The sequence below is a fragment of the Rhyacophila brunnea genome, unplaced genomic scaffold (genome assembly GCF_057557595.1).
Source record: "Rhyacophila brunnea isolate RB1 unplaced genomic scaffold, BYU_Rbru_1.0 scaffold_16, whole genome shotgun sequence".
Taxonomy (NCBI): Eukaryota; Metazoa; Arthropoda; class Insecta; order Trichoptera; family Rhyacophilidae; genus Rhyacophila; species Rhyacophila brunnea.
Genome location: NW_028232816.1, coordinates 5,135,625 through 5,153,886, shown reverse-complemented (window position 1 = coordinate 5,153,886; position 18,262 = coordinate 5,135,625). Strand labels below are relative to the sequence as shown.

Genomic DNA, 18,262 nt, shown 5'->3' with positions numbered 1-18,262 from the left:
AGTTTGTGCCGATCTGTTTCTGAGAATCCACTGCAATTTAGTACGATATTCATGCCGAGAATAACATTCACTGCTTAAACATTTAACTTTTAATTAACTATTCATTTTATTCAACGTATAATTCACAAGATTTAAGAATGTAATATTCCAATTATTATTGAACATACATAATTCTGAAAACACTCACGAGAAAATATAGCCAATATAAAAAAATCTTTTTCGAAAAAAGGAAGTTCCAGCCGGGTGTCATACTTCTTTCGAAAAATATTTTTTCTATTGGCTATATTTTCTCATGAGTGTTTTCAGAATTATGTATGTTCAATAATTAGAATAGTACATTCTTAAATCTTGTGAATTATTCGTTGAATAAAAGAAATAGTTAATTAGAAATTATGCGCAAGTTCAAGTAACTTGCAACAGAAAAATATTGGAGAGATCCGTGACGTCGGTTAGTAATTAAAGTAATAAGTACTTTAATTTAGAATACAAAAATCGGTTGCCTACCGTAACTCAATTTAGAGATCACTTATGAGCAGGTATTAATAAGGACAATAGTTAAAATTTGTCGCAATTAAGCATGGCAGTTGTAGCATAGTCAAGTGGTAATGCACAAGGCGCGAAACCCAAGAGACGAAAAAGATTTTTTCTATTGGCTATATTTTCTCGGAATACGTGTCCCAGCCACGTAAAGCGTAATTCCGGATGCCGCCAAAGAGTGCGACACTTCGTACCCTTATGGCACAGCCTCAAGGGTTCCGTCGCCGTGGCCGGCCCTCCCTCACCCTGCAGCGGTGCTACAAGAGCGACCTACGTGGTGCAGGTCTGACATGGCGGGAGACGCAAGAGTTGGCGATGGACCGAGGGAAGTGGCGCCAACTTGTGCTTGCCCTATGCCCCAATGTTGGGACGTGACAGGGTGGAAGAGAAGAGATATTTTCTCATGAGTGTTTTCAGAATTATGTATATTTAACTTTTAGTTATCGTACGAACATTCCGAGGATGCGTTTATTGCCCGATACAGGTATTAACAATGACATTAATATGGACGAATCATCTGGAATAGAAGATGACACTCACTTTATTGTCGGGTCTGCCGAATGGCATAATCTGTTCTAACGCCATTACAATAAAGGTGATATTGCTATAAATTCCTGATGCGTTTTGTTGGGTCTGCCGAATGGCTCGGTTCGAACGGGTTCGCTCAAATGAACATTGACATTAGAAACACTGCTCTAACGCCATTACAATAAAGGTCATATTGCTATAAATTCCCTTTGCGTGATATCGCATATTGGAAATTGCGTGATGTCGACCTATACATGCGAATGCGCGAATTTACTTCCAAGCTACTGTATTGAGTGCGTCGTCCATTAATAATGTCATTGGGTATTAAGTACTTATATTCAGGTAAAAGGGGTTATTTTGGAATCTGTATTTGCCTTGAAAATTTTATTATACTCGTAGTTTAACGTGTGTTTATTTCGACCTCAATAAATTCCATTCAACAAAATTTTAAAAAAATCAATGCTTATTATCAAATGTGATTTATGATGAAACATGATTTTACGAGTCTGTCTTGAAATTAGTGTTTCCAATCGCCATGAAAAGTTATGTGTTATTCTTAAGTCACATTTTATAATCTTTTATATTATAATATAAACGTGCTGAGTAAGTAAAGGGTTATCGGAACAGCTTTTTTCTACACTGGCTTGTAGGGCCGCCAAAAACTATTGAGGGCACAAGAGCAAGTACATTGAACATTATTTCAAGAAGCCATCTCTCGAAATATTTTTTCTCGAATTTTGAATTTTGAAATTTTGATAAAAATTTATGTTCCGCAGTCCAAAACTGTCTTATTTATTCCGTTTGTAGCCCTGCTTCCCAGAAACTTTACTTGCGGCGGATATAACTAGTTTGTTGAGCAAGTGAATGCCAATCGCTTTTCTGCGAGCAACTAACTTTACACTTTATATTATTGTCGCTAGATTTCAAAATCAGCCAAGTCGACCTTTAGGTATTTTTGACTTTTTTGTGAATTGTTGAAGAACTACTGCTTTCTAACATTTCTGCATTATCGAAATATGGAACTTATTAATTTTAAATACTTATTCTATAATCGAAATAATATAAACTTTCACCCTTGTGAGTATGTACTTGAGAAAACAAAAAGCTCTTTTTCTCCTATTCATCCATTATGGACTTGGCTGATTTTGAAATCTAGCGACACTAAAATGTTACGATTTATCTATAAGTATGTCTGTCTGTAACGCATGCGATAAAATATATGTAGATGTGTGAGAGAGTGAGACAGAGAGAAGATGTATTAAACGGAGTAAGAAGAGAGAAACATACACGTAAACGGAAATTCTAAATTTGAAAAATAAACAGACATGCAAATAAAGGAATATTTTATTTTAATCGGGTCGTGAAAGAAAACAAATGATAAGATATATACTCTCATAATAGTTTAACGGATGCTTACAGTGCAGTAATAGCATATTATTGAAAGTATTAAACGATATTACAATTAATTTCTGACAGATTGACGTAAAGGTATAAATAAGTATGATATTGGATAGGAAACACGATTTAAAAAATGATATATCTCTGAAAATATCATTTTTATACGAAAATGCACGATTTAATTATGGTTGCATTCATCCTTTCTTCCCACCAACCTCAAATCCCCAATTATTGTCACAAGACCACCAGGCACGGGTGATGATCGACCTTGATGAAAGTTACAGTTAGTTATTTCAACACAGCCGACGCCCTTAAAGTTAAAACTTTATCCGATACAATACGACCGAGGCCGTGTTAACCACAGAGTGACTCATCTAAAACGCAATAATTTTTTCGATCTTCGTTGCGCCAAATCTGATACGGTTTGAGCAAACGTCGCGTCTATCATTCATCCTAAACTTGTCATCATCATTCATCCCAAAACCCAAGTGAAACCGTGAGAGTGACATTCCGAACCGACTGTTTACCAGTGCGTAAGTGCGTGAACACCGAACCAGCTCCAGCGCGAGCCAGCCCTCTCGACATAAAAGGTCAGTGTCTGGCATCCTATTTAAACCCCATCCCCATGATCCGTAATCCACCAGCATCTTCAAATTACAGTCCACTGCAAAAAGCGCAACCAGCGCATACAGTGAGAGGGTAATAGTCATGATGATTTTTTTGGATTTTGGGATGCTTTATGTAATAATTTTTATTTGCTATTTTTTAAGTAATAAGTTATAATTGTTGTCCACTCATGTAATGTATTTTTCTGGCTTTTTAGCCAATGTATGAGCGGCAAAAATACGAGGTGGAAAAGTAGAAATTCAAAAAGAGTACATACTTACCTTAAAATACATAAAATTGCAAAATATTAAAACTTACGCTAAAATTTCTAGTTAAACCCTTGTTGACACGCAATGATTGAGACTATCTACAGTATTTTCGTTTCTGGAATTTCATGATCAAAAATAAGTTTCTTAGATTAATAAAACAATCATTTTGAAGATTGATTATGTTTGGGTGTTTCTCGCTTATTTAAAATAGCTGTTATAATCAAAACAATTCGCTTACCAACCTGTCCGTCATTTACAATTTCCTGAAAACAAACCCCGTCATTTAATTTTTCATTTAATTCAAGACTGGCACGTTTTGACAAATTTGAAAACAGAGTTTTTTTCCAGATAGATATTCAGAAATGAATTTCTGAATAGGTACCTACCTATGTACTTAATATTATAATGAATTTTAAACTCTCAAGCGATTTATTTCTTAAATATGTCGGAGCCAACTTAATGTTGGCGGTATTTAGAGTAACATTTTGGAAAGGTGATAGATGCAATAATATTAGTTTTAAATAAAATATATTTTATTAAAGCAAGAAAGTGTATGAAATTATTTTGATAATAAAAAAACATAAACTACATATAATTCTTTACTACGTTCGTATAACTTATTATAACGCTTAGCATTAAATAATAAAAGAATACTTTTCGCTAATATGGATCATTAAGTCCGGCAGGGCTATTCCAACTAGTTTATACAATAACACTTTTCCGTTATGTTTCTTGATCCGAAATAACACGGATAACCCTCGGATCAATTTTTTATACCAGTCGGTTATCTAAATTGCAAACTAACATGCACTGCACATGCGCCATGCCACTGACATTTTTTTGTTATGTCACTTTAATGTTTTTTAACCTAAAAATATAACTGCAATTGTATGTCCTACAGTGACGTCCCTACACAAAATGCCGCCCCTGGGTAGCGCCAAAGTGCCGTAAGTGCAGTATTTTTTATCATCCGTGCACGTGTCCTTTCTGGTCATCATGGACGTCGAAGGGCAACGCAAGTAAACTAGACATCGCAAACTCAACAAAAAAATACAGTCCTGTTAAACCTTTTAAGTTATTTAATACATTTTGTTTCCAACCAGTGAGCTGAATTTTTTAATGGAAAGATATTTTCATCATTACTAAGTTAATGTAGATATTTCTATATATACCAAATGATTCTATACGATTTGCCGCCCATCGAGTAACTGCCGACCCCAAGCGACGCTTAATCTGCCTACCCCAACGGGACGTCACCGATGTCCTTTATCTCGGTTAGTAAAGTACGACAACTTTAGTGTTGCAATGTTAGTATTAATTTTCCAAATCGCCAAATCTTAAGATATAATTATTGTAGTCCTCTATCTCGCTTTAATCAGATAGTGCGGCTGTTGGTGTTACTTAACTGATGTGTAGCGCATGATAGCGAAGCCTTGGCACTATTAATGGAATATGCAGGACTTATCGATACATTTGAGAAGATTTTACGACGACGTATATGTTAGTGAGACTAGGTGTGGATAATCATGTAGGTACTGTATCTACTATAGGTTCGATTACCAAAAATGGTCGTGGGGAACGCAAGAGAGAGGACGCCAGTTTTTAAACCCCAGATGCGCCGGAAGGAGAGACGTCTGAAAAGCGACGCAAGACTAGAGAGGTAACGCAGAAGATCGTCCCTGCTATAGGAGATCAAGGATCTAATTGAGTAGTAGCGCCATCGAAAGAAGAAGAAAAAGAAGATAATATACGTAGTTACATAGATATCAATAACACATTTTTATGATTTATTTCAAATATCAAGTCATTTATAAAATTTAAATTATTGGAAACTAAAACAAGTTCTTGTTCACATGAATAGTTGGTATCACCAGTTTACACCATGAAGATTTTTTATAGAAATGTAATTTACCATTTTAACTCAAAATCTGAGCATATAGGTATGCAGCAGTGGCGAAGGTGACTTTTGGAAAGAGGTATTCTGTTGAGATCTGATAAAAAGAATACACTACTTGTCAGGTATACTTACGAGAAACACGAAGATAATACGATATTACTACTAATGAATAGGCACACACTAATGACAACGACGCATGAATTAAATGAAACTTCAAAAACTCACTGACGACATAAAATTAAGCGATCAGTTTAAATTACGTATTTTTTCAAAACATTTATAGACATCAAAAATCATTAGATAAAAGTTCCTTTTATTTTTAAAAACAGTCTATATTTATTAATATTCGATTATACATCATAGATTTTTTTAAATTATCTAATTATTAATTAAACTAATAAACAAAGTGCAGTCATGAGTCATGCGTCCGCGACGTGGGACCGCTGTATTCCGACTGCGAGTGGGAGTGAGGACGCATCAGCTCACTCCAGTGTTGCCATCTTTTCAAAGTGGAATTATACAGAGCCTCCAAAATTATAGTATTTGGTGACAAAATATAGTACGCGTTGTTATCTGTTGTAAATGTATACGTTTTTTGTTTCTCAGAAGAAAAAAAACGGAGAATTTGAGAAACTCCGAGACCGCTTTTTATTTATGTACCTCTTCCGACCAAAAATGCTTACCAAGAATTTTCATTTTAAACCAAAGTCATTTTTTACGTTTTTCGTATCAATTTATTGAACGAAAATATCGAAATTTTAGTACTTTTTACATATTTTTCCGATATTCAAAATTATAGTATTTTGGGCGTACTATACATGTTTTATATCCTACACAGTACGCGGACCAAAATTATAGTACAAATACTATACTTATAGTACGGTTGGCAACATTGGCTTACTCTCGTTTGAAAACGGTTTTAGGCTCTGCGATCGGAGCTTACTTTAGTTCAAACAATTCGATAGACTTGGCGGGGCTACGTTTCCACATGAAAAAAAATGAGAATTATTTGAAACATAATCCGACCTTTATTTACGTCAAGACAGATGGCGTGCTGTGGGCTGTGGTATATTTTTTAAAACCTTTGCAGATTGTTTTGTAATTACTGTGTAATACATTCCTACACATGCGGCATCTCTTGACAAAATAAATTATTTTATAGAATACTAGGTGAAGTACCCGGCTTCGCACAGGGTCGCTTCGTGGCTATATTTATCTTAGATATTTAAAAAATAATAAGAGGTAATTATTTTTTTAATATTAAAATATCTGTGTAATACAATATGGCAATATGAAAATAATTCTAATAGGAGTAAAGGTCAAACAAAAGAACACTAAATTAAAATCGAATCCAAAATATGAAAACGTTATTAATGTTATTAATATGTAGTAAAAAAAAAGCAAAATTGGATGGAACAAACAAACAACAAACTTTGTATTTTATATAATACTAATTTAGAAAGCTTCGCAGGTGTGCGCACAACAACTGACAAAAGTTTCATCGCAATCGAATGAATGGTATAGGAACGCATACGAATAGAAGAAGAAGATGATTTTCTAATTCAGAAATCTTGGTGGGCATGCGCACGACAACTCACCAAAGTTTCATTGCAATCCGATAAATAGTATAGGAACGCATACGAATAGAAGAAGAAGAAGAAGATGGTTGTACTAATTCAGAAACCTTCGCGGGCGTGCGCACAACAACTGGTCAAAATTTCATCGCAATCGGATGAATGGTATACGGATACGAATAGAAGAAGATAGAATAGAAGAAAAAGAAGAAGAAAATGGTTGTATCAATTCAGTAACCTTTGCGGGCGTGAGCACAACACTTGATCAAAATGTCATTGCAATCGGATGAATGGTATAGGAACGCATACGAATAGAAGAATATAGAATAGAAGAAGATGGTTATACTATTTCAGAAACCTTTGCGGGTGTCACCACAACAACTGACGATGGTTTCATCGCAATCGGATGAATGGTATAGGGACCATACGAATAAAAGATGATATAATGAAGAAGCAGAAGCAGATAGTTGTACTATTTCAGAAACCTTTTCGGGTGTTACCATAACAACTGAAGAAGGTTTCATTGCAATCGGGTGAATACTATAGGAACCATACGAATAAAAGAAGATAAAATGAAGAAGAAGAAGATGATGGTTTTTCTAATTTAAAAACCTTTGCGGGTGTATGTACAATAACTGACGAAAGTTTCGTCGCAATCGGATGAATGGTATAGAAATCATACGAATAAAAGAAAATAGAATGAAGAAGAAGAAAATGATTTTTTCTAATTCAGAAACTTTTGCGGGTGTGCATACAACCAGTTACCAAAATTTCATCGCAATCGGATGAATGGTATAGGAACGCATACGGGACAGACAGACAAACAGACAGACAGACATTCATTTCATTCATTCATTCATGTAAGATATAGCCTATACTCTTCGCGAAAGTGCAAGCAATAAGTTCACAAAGTTTTATCGCAATCGGATGAACGGTATGGCAGCGCATAAAATACGAACAAACAAACAAATATTGATCTTTATATATTAGAAGATATAATCAAGTGACCTAAGTAAGCAACCTTACCAAATCAATATGCAATTAAAAAATATTTTTCTTAAGAAGGTATGCGTCAAATAATCGCCTAGTATGGAGTCTTCGCCACTGGTATGCAGAGTGGGTATGAACATTTTATTTGACTAAGAAAAGTTGTTACCATTTGCTCAACTCACTAAACTTTGCTCTGAATCAAAAAAAATATTACACGGGACCTTAGATTTTATGTCACAAATATGCGTTTGTATACTGAATTCAAGATCAGAACATATCACATTATTCCATATCTTGGAAACAGAACTCACATTGCTTATTAAAAAAAATAATGAAAAATGTTTGTCGCATTTTACAACATGTATCTAAAATTCGGTAACTGTGTAAAATTTGCTCTAGGGAAGTAGGTACGTATTATTGATTGTTATGCTGAATTCAATGACAAAATCCCCTATAATGGATTTAGAGAGATTTCAATGTCAAATATCTATTTCAGTATGATTGATTATCTTCATTATATTATAACGGCCATAGTACAACGTTTGTTGGCAGGATATTATATTATTACGCATTAATTTATTTTGATTTGGCCAGTTTGCTTTTGACAACTTCTCCCAAAGCCCTGGCACCTCTGGCGTTTATTCTTTCATAATATGGAAGATTTTCCAGTCTTCTGATCCAATTAGCTATTTTGGGAAATCTGAAAAGGGAAAAGTACTTATTAGATGATAAATAATATTTTGGTTAGGTTATTCAGTCAACTCAATTTATTTTGCGTTTGTTTAGAAAATAATATATTGTGTTGTGGGCTGTTAAAACAATAATTATAATATAGTAGAAAGAATTTATTATTTTTACAGTGTTTCCCAAACTGTGGTACGGGAAGAGTTTTGTCGGGGTACGCGCTGCACCGGACTTTGGCTGCGCATGGTGCAACAACCATTAATACGACATCAATACAACATCCATGCTAGAAGGTTTATCGCATGCGGAAGAAGAGCAATAATTGTTGGAATTAGTTTCTAACGGAATCTTGAAAAATAAATATAAGGAGTGTACTTTATTATTCTGGTTGCAAACTCAACATGTGTATCCAGTTTTAACAGAGAAAGTCCTGAAATACGTCTTGCCTTTTTCAACTTCATATTTATGTGAAGTTGCTTTTTCAGCATTATTGTAGACATTAAGTAAAAGAAGGAACAAGGTTTTGGATGTGGAACCGCATCTCAGATTAAAATTAATAACCAGGGAACCAAATTATGATGAACTGTCTCAACATAAACAATTTCATCCTTCTAATTGATCATAATGAATGTTATTTATAATACATATAACTTTTATTTTAATTTTATTATGAATGAATTTTATTTTTCGTTTATATTATTTTATTTATGTACTTACTAAAAAAGGAAACAATAAACATATTTTGATTGTTATGAAAGTATATGCATTATTTTGACATGGGGTAGGTATTCAGTGTTGTGAAAATTATAGAAGGGGTACACAGATGTCGAAAGTTTAGGAAACACTGTAAATGATTATAATGATGTTTAGCGCAACTTCTATAAAAACTGTATAAAAAATAAATAATGTAGTCCTATTAAAGAAATTTAGTTAGAGTAAACTTACTTTTTTCTATCGAAAGGCATGAATTCGTTAACAGTGCTAATGGTGGCGATGAGAGAAAAGTCAGCGACGGTCATTACATCTCCCGCAATCCACTCCGTTTTATCTAAAAATTGCTCTGTCCACTGGTACGCTTCCGTTATCTCGTCGATCACTTCTTGGGGGAAATAGTTAATAGAGTTCAACCAAATGGGGGTCTGCAATAATATAATAAAGTAGGTAACAAGTTATTTATATAATAATTTTAAAAGAGAACTCATAATAATTAAAATAAAACACTGACAACCCTTCATAAAACTGTTACGCTATGTAAATATAATATAGGAAGATTGATTATGAACACATTAGTAAGTAATTTAATAAAAAAAAAACTAAATTTCTAGTATCCGTAAACGTATTACGGCGTAAACTTATAACGGTAATGGAGATCACTTTCATTCATGAGTCATTCGTTTTTCATTTGACCCCGATGGCGTACTGCATCTCACCGCATATTACCCTTAAATGCATAATGACAATGTTTTTATATTTAGTACTGTCTAAATGTTATAAGCTAATGATGTTAAGTTATTCCTCTACTAACAGCTGCAACGGATTAAATCTCAAATTACACTGATTATCGTAAGTATCTCAATTTCTATCGATACGCAATTCGAAAAACCAAAAAAAGCACTTTTATATATATTGTATTTTTTGCGGGCGGGTTTGTCTAGGGGCTAGGCGGATTTATCCGGGCGGTATTGATGAGTACTGGTACGGGCGGATTTGGTTTGGCGGCAATGTATGGGCGGTACTGTCCTGGTGGTTTTGTCGCGGTGACTTACCGATCAATCCCTTCCCCACTGGATCATTAACCAAAAGGAATAAAAAAAAAATACCAATGATTTTCGAAGTCTTTCAAAGAATTGTGCATCAAATTGGAGCCGCTGGTCGACGATCGCTCGCTGTTTTGGGTCTTTTGGTAAAAGTGTGCTGTCTTTTCCATAAACTGTCACTAAATACGTTGCAATGGCATGGCTGAAATAAAAATAATAAACAATAATATGAATAACAACACAATTATTATTAAAATTATATTTTTTTGCTATCCTGTAAATTAGTGTTATAGTCAAATATAACCACAATATCGACTCCAATACGGTGGGCCGCAGATTTGAATCCCGCAACTGACTCCAAATTCACATATTCTTTGAAATGTAAGTATATTTAGAATCAGACCAAGTGGCTATTATTATGTTGATCGAATGTTTCATAATCATTCCTCGTAAATCAATTAGTTAATTAAACAACCTCAACTATGCGAATATCCAAATATTATGCTTCATTGTAAACTACGTGGCTTTATATATTTGCATTCAATAAACATTTTACCAACCTGTCCCAAACAATAAAATCTCCATCTTGAAATGTTGGCACCGTATGTTGAGGGTTAATCTACAAATATAAATAATATTATGCGTATAAATAGCTTTTTATTAAATTACTATAATATGACATATATAATGACAGTGCTACCAGTGAACATTCTTTGTCATCTGTCAAACTATTATAAGCAGTGACGTCCCTAGATAAAATGCCACCCTTAGGCAGCGCCAGAATGCCGCCTCATTTTTTTATACAGTATTTTTATCATCCTTTAGAGTCCAATATCTAAGAAATGTGTTGTGTGGATACATAACTAACAAAATATAAGACTAATTATTCGCAAATCAGCACGTGTCGTTTTTGGTCACCAAGGACCTCGAAGGGCAACGGAAGTAAACTAGATATCGCGAACCCGACAAAACCATTGAGCTGATTTAATGGAACGATATTTTTGTTATTACCAAGTTTACGTAGCTATGTATTTCTATATATTCCAAATGATTCTCCTCGGTTTGCCGCCCTTCGAGTAACTGTCGCCCCCAAGCGACGCTCAATCTGCCTACCCCCACAAAACGTCACTGACTATGAGAATATCCTATCATGTATACTTTCACGATTAAAAAATGATTCCTTTACTAGCGTGTAAGTCCATTTTTTCAAATTTAGAATTTGTGTTAACGTGTATATTTTCTCTCACCTTACCCCTTTTAATATGTCTTCTCCCTGTCTTGCTCTCTCCTACGTATTTACACAATATGTTTTCTCTTATGCGTTTCAGGCAGAAAGACAGATAAATCAGGACAAATAATATATAATGTAATTTTCTTCGGAAACAGTTACATACTCGCTTAAAAGCGATTGGAACTCACTTGCTGAACGAATTATATCCGTTTCATGTAATTCAACAATGTATTGTAATTAATATGATGTAGGTATAACAAAATAACTTTTTAAATGTAAAACGCTCGCTATAAAACTTCCATCAAAGAAACATCTCCGAACCCACCTACTATCTAAAAATGGTGTAACCACAGCACACATCATGGAATACTTACGGCCTTGTAATATTATCTTATATTATCGTAATAATTTATTGAATTATGTATCACCGCATGTTCTTCCTCATTTTTTGATTGATTTTTATCTTTGATTATTGTCACAAGATCAAGTGACCGGCAGTCACAGGTCATGATAGTAACAAATAACATTGAGTGACTTCAAGAGAGCCGTTGCGCGTAGTCAGCTCAAGCGAACAAACGAGTGCGTGTTGCCGCATTGTGTTATACTATACAGACTGATTCAGAAGTGGTTCGTGGGCCACGGGCAGGTCAGCTTGATATAGTGTGGCCGTCGTACAAGCGATACTTCTGAATAAGTGGCAAACCGTGATACCGGCTCTCATCATTCATTAACCTCACCTATCACATATCATCCATAAACAGTGTACCATCAAGTGCAGCGCACCGGGTAACCCAAACAAACAATACCGCGCGAGTGACAGTGCAACCAGACCAGCCATCATAAATCATGATAAAGGTCAATATCTGGCATTCTGTTAAATCGACCCCACCCCTAAATCCGGAATCCACATCACCTTTAAAATTATACAGTCCACTGAAAAAAGCGCCACTACATTTAAAATATTAAAGTATATATTATACCTATATATTATAAATGTTGTATTACCAAATTTTTGTTTTACGAGAAATGGATGTTAGCTACTTGCTCAACCTATTAGATCTATACACTGACTCCAAATAGATATTAAAAAATACGACACTCGGCGGGACTTGAACTTGTATCTGCTGGATTCGCGCCAGTATGTTTTTCCAATTAAACTACGGGCATCTTAGTTAATTACGACAATTTTAACTAGTAGTTATTCATTAAATGCCTATCGAATTGCGTTATAGTGTTGGCTATCGGTTATAGTATATTAAATTAAGGTAGGTATTAATTAATTCCTTAGTTACTAACCGACGTCACGGATTACTCCATTATTTAATTTTTGTAACGTACTTAGACTTGTTAAGAATTGTAATATTGTATTTTTTTAGTGTTGAATTTAAAAAAATCCCCTTTCTCACTAAATCATTTTTTTCTCGTCAATTTCCCATTTAACTACTATGTAGCTCGGAGTAATGAACTTTTACAGAATTTAATAATAACGTAGGTATACTCGAGATAATGAAGATGTTTGCTAATAAATTGTAAAACAAATATTTTCTTAAAATTAATAGATACTGTGGTGGTGAAGTGGTTCTTGTCGGATCGAGTATTCATTGGAAGACACTTACTTCCGTATAACAAATTTATTACTTGTACCACTTTAATATAACTAAGATATCAACAACATTAATGGAAAGAATCAACAAACTTTATTTGATTGACGAATAAATTGTTTCTTGATTTAATTTAAGGGATGTATTATTTTGGTCTCAAGGGACAAATGTATCGATTTACTTGAACAGATATATTATAACCAATTACAAAGTTAAGACCTTCACATAGAAATAATATAAAGAAAAATAAGTACATCTAACATAATTAAAAAATACAAAAAACAATTGAAAAACAATGATACATCGTTATATGTTATATTGTCAACAGCGCATCTATCCTATATACAATAAGTACTGTTTTCAGCCGTTACGGCAGCCATCCAGGGTAGGTTTGCATTGAAGTATTAGCACTCATTGTAACAATTAAGTTAGTTGTAATTGTTACAATAAGTGCTAATACTTCGATATATACCTACCCCAGTTAGCTGCGGTAGCGCCGGTAGCGGCTGAAAGCAGTCTTGTGTGTAGAATAGATGCGCAGGTGAAGAAATTGAGATGTCCCGCAGTGTAATTCACGTTTTAACCAGTGTTTTTGTTTACAATTCTATCTTGGGTTTTTAAACTATCATGCCGTCACATCTAAATCATATCAATCAATCACCGAGAGCTTGTGATCTATAATAGATTTCTCAACTAGAGAATTCCCGTTTTGAAAATTTTAGAGATTCTCGTTTCTCGATAAAATACACCAATAATCTACAAAGTTGGAGAAATTCTTACCAGAACTAGGTATGTTTATAAGAAAAATAATTCGGAAGCGTATTGCCAATAAAAACAAAAAAGTCTCGATTGAGCTGAATTTATTTTTTTCCGAAAAAGCGGTAAGAATCCTGGGACACTTAAAAAGAAACCTATCGACTATTAATCTGAGCAGCTTTTTACGGTAATTCATAAAACTCGTCCAGACCTCGAGAAATCATTAATTCTATCTTCAATTCTTGATAAACGAAAATTTTTGGATTCAAAAATGTATACTCTAATCTCCTCCCTCTTCATTAAAGTTTGTGCCTACTTGCCTTTTTGAGTGTTTCCAAAGTAACCCTTCACCTCCGGGCTAATAAAAAGAATTTTGTTATCATAAATGTAAACTGTTGTAGCTTGAGTACATTTATAAACTTTAACACAAAGTAAAAGAAATAACAATCAAAAGCTGTATAGCTACTATTTTCAGTCCACGAAAATCCTTCGCGCGTAGTATTCTCCTGTCCTCATTTGGGAGTGCCGGGAAGGCAGAATAATAATAATCAATATAAATATACTGAATGTCCTAAACATACTCTATCTTAAGAATTTATAAAACATCACTCATGCAACTGAAATATATTAATGGCCGAACCAATTTTCCATTGTCTGACAGGTGGTTACACCAATAGCAGGTTAATTCTGCGCTTTGGGAGAACAACGAACTAATTTTGCCCTTATGATTTGAATTTGATTCAATTTATTTATTTTTAACATATTGTGGATAATACAAATTGTAACTTTAAGATGTTCACAATATGACATTTAGAAACGAATAATTACAAAACAGTATTACATAAAAAAGAGATAGATCAGTATAGAGATAGATAATAAGTTATTAAACAGTAGAAATGTGTAAATACAAAAAATATAAATTAGATAGGTACAAGAAAGTACACCGAATGAGTTAAACAGACTCTATTTTAAGAATTTATAAAACAACGTCCACCTATACTCATCTCACGTAGGTAGAATATATCAACACCCGAAGCAATTTCGTTGAACATACCTAGTTATCGCCCTCCCAATTGGCATTACCAGTGGCAGGTTGGTTCTGTACCTTGGGAGAATAAGCAAGTGATGCTCTCTATTTCTAAGATAATAAATAAAGATTACATTAAAATAATTACAAGATAAAAAGAACTTTTTAAACAACACGTTTTTAAATTTTCTGTTGAATCATATAAACTTGATAATTCTATGTATTAATAATTTAGGACAAATAAGGCATTTGTCAACAAATCATTTTTTGCTATTTTGCAACAAACAAACAAATATAGAATACTGAAATGTCATTTTGATTTCCATAGTAACGCACGTATATATTAATAATTTAGTTGCTAGGACCACCCCCTTAGCAACAAATAATAGTGGATTGGATTACGGATTTCTTCCGACATAACGTTTAATACAAAACAGAATTAACTGAAAATGAATTTAATTCTATTTAAAGATGGCTAAAAGTATTAAAAAATGCATTGTCATCGTGTTCTGATATATTCTAAAAGTTTAAAATGTCTAGCTAGTCGGGAAGTTAGTTAAAAATCGATTGCAAAATTTGTACTAGATAAACAACCACCGGACAAATAAGAATACGAGCTAAAAAAAACGTGGTAAAATAGTTCCGTGTGTTCTTAATAAAATAATATGTGTTAGATTCATTTATAAACAACTACATTACTTATGTATTTTCCAGTAAACTGTTTCACTTGGTAACACTACCTAGTCGGTTTTTGCTTGCTGTCTTTTTTAATAGACACGCAAATATAATATACTATAAAACTACTACCGTCTACACATAAGTACAAGCCTGCTTCCAAGAAATTAAATATAATTATTAATATAAGACAGTAGTTGTCTTAAATTGTGCTAAAGCTCTCAACGATAGAAAACGGTAAGAGAGGTAAGTATAGAAAATAAATTGACAATCAATATTCAATTAAGTAAACCATATTTTGAAGTATTTGTTGAGTGTACAGAAAATTATCAAAATTCTCTATAACCGGGCTTAATCGAAAACCTGTAGTTGAAAACTTATGATTAAAATAACATGATGTTAAAATAATAATATTTAATAATTATTTTAGATTTAATTAGAAAACACTTTGTATAAATTAATTATTTTTGTATGATTTTAGGTATTTATTGAAACTAAGATTTAGTTTAGTTTTATCTAATTAGTTAAGATATTGACATGAAAGTGGTAAGAATATTATTTATTCTGAATTATAAAACACGAGGATTAAAAAGTTATAAAAATAATAAGTTCAATTCGATACTCAGTACATCTTTCTATTCATTGTTCGTACGAGTACGTATATAGATATTATTTTATTATCACCAACAGTATATTATATTCAAATTAGTTATGAATGAAAATAATATAAAGACGTGGTTCCGTGAACGCAAATAATAAACTCAGATAATAAACACACACAGTAACCATGGCAACTAATAAATCTGCCTATACAATTTGAATACTTTGATAGGATATAATATTTTATCTTAGTGGAATGCTGACTTTCGAACTAAAATTGACAGACTAGACTAATAATATATATTCACTACAAATTCATATATTTAATAACTCAAAATATTCCATAGAAAGGTATATTTATAATAAAATATATATTATATACTAAGGGAGTTAAATGTTGATCTTTCCACGGCTTATAGTGATTCAAATATTGTCAAAAAATTATGTTGAGTTTGGAAGACTATACAGATAAAAGAATCCTCCTTCAACGTAGGTAGGGCATACAATTAACCGGGGTAAAAATATTCATAAAAATTGTCGGTTTATTTAGAATTAAATAACCGGTTTAAACCATCCGATTTAAAAATATGTCCTGAACTTGATAGTTAATGAATCAACACACGATTCAAACATGCTTAAATAATCAGAATCATAAATCATATTTTTTGAAAAACGGAGGTATCTTACTTTTAATAAAAAAAAAATCAGGCAACACTGTCCTGACGTTTATTCTCTTGTCTCAAAGTTAAAGTCAATCATAGTGTTTGTCTTTTTTTTATTATTTATAATCAAGTGACTTTTTTATTGTAAAGCACTTTTTAATGTCATATAATTAGTGTATTGTTTTAGAATGCTTTCGAGCTAATACCTCTTTGATAACTTAACTCCAAAAGGTTACACATTAACAACCTAACATTAAAAACCGTTAAAAATTGTAATATCATATTCCTCTGGACACGTCCAGAGGAACAATGCATTATATTTTTCAGGACAAAGTAACTTAATCTCCAACCAGTTAATCTTTCAGTGCCACGCAGCAAACTTGGAAAGACAAGGGATCACCTCGTGGATCATGGCTGACTGACAATCTGTCGTAAGCAATTTAACAGGTATCGCTTCTCTCAACGATGCTATTTTTATAGAAGATGATTTTTTATTAGCATATTATGTTACCGATCGTCCACAAAATGTTGTACAAATTATAATATTATAATGAACCAACAAAAGGACGGCTCTATTTTAGGTATGGAAACAAAAAAATCTGCGTCAATCGAAAATCTCCAGATTCCAACTGAGCAGGTGTACTAGACATTTTCTTCTAACCCGGAGTTGCAGGAAAACGATGCATACAAACAAGTTACCTGAAATAGTTAGTCCTTTTCTTAAAGCTCCCTGAAGGAAAATCGTTCGTGGTAGTAAACCAGGAAAATCCCGGATATTGACTAACACACCAGACATTGAAAAGAAATAAAAAGAAAATGATACGGGATATTTTAATCCAAAACCAAAACTGAAAAAAGGGGTACAACTGATTCTGTCAATATCGGTATCAGCCAAATGCCACAAGTAATGAGTTAATGTAGCTTGTGGCATTTGTAAAAGGTTGGATACTGAAGCTAATGCAATAAAATGTAAGACATGCTAAAAATAGTTCACAAGTCATTTTTGTTGCTAAGAACCACAGAGAAAATATACCAGGGAGTGACGAGGAAGGTTTTTTTGTGTGTGAAAATTGTTGTATTTTAAATGATGAATCCAACGAATCTGTTAGTAGTGAGTGTCTATTGCAGATTCGCTTACAAATAAATAAGATTTGACTATGTTTGTGTCATTAAAATAGTACTTTTGTATAAAAATGGTAACATTTTGAGTAATGAACATCGTTTTACATGATATAGGTTATTCCTAAGTTAAAAATAATTAATTATGTGCTGTCCAGAGGAATAATATTGTCCTGAAGAACATGACCCTATGTCCAAAGTAACAATTTTGGGGGTTTTATAAAAGTGTATATATGTCTCTTTATTGAAATACATTCACTGAAACAAAAAATAAAAAGTGATACATCATTTATTTGAGCTCCAGATACTTTTTATATATATTTTTTTTATCGTTTTTAAAAAAAATCAGGA

At 33.1% G+C, this 18,262-nt stretch overlaps 2 protein-coding genes across 2 annotated transcripts in view; one reads left to right on the top strand and one right to left on the bottom strand.

Moving 5' to 3' along the window:
• Positions 1-18,262, top strand: part of LOC147074236 (uncharacterized) — a 626,724-nt gene that overhangs the window by 13,465 nt on the left and 594,997 nt on the right. The gene's annotated exons all lie outside the window — the stretch shown is intronic.
• LOC147074252 (uncharacterized) overlaps positions 7,855-18,262 on the bottom strand; it is a 58,716-nt gene continuing 48,308 nt past the window's right edge. Inside the window, exons 14-17 of the mRNA XM_085943937.1 lie at positions 10,801-10,859; positions 10,304-10,442; positions 9,429-9,622; positions 7,855-8,499 (exon numbers count right to left, since the gene is read on the bottom strand). Coding sequence (XP_085800063.1) covers positions 8,376-8,499; positions 9,429-9,622; positions 10,304-10,442; positions 10,801-10,859 — 516 coding nt within the window. The 3' untranslated portion in view covers positions 7,855-8,375. The remainder of the gene's footprint in view (positions 8,500-9,428; positions 9,623-10,303; positions 10,443-10,800; positions 10,860-18,262) is intronic.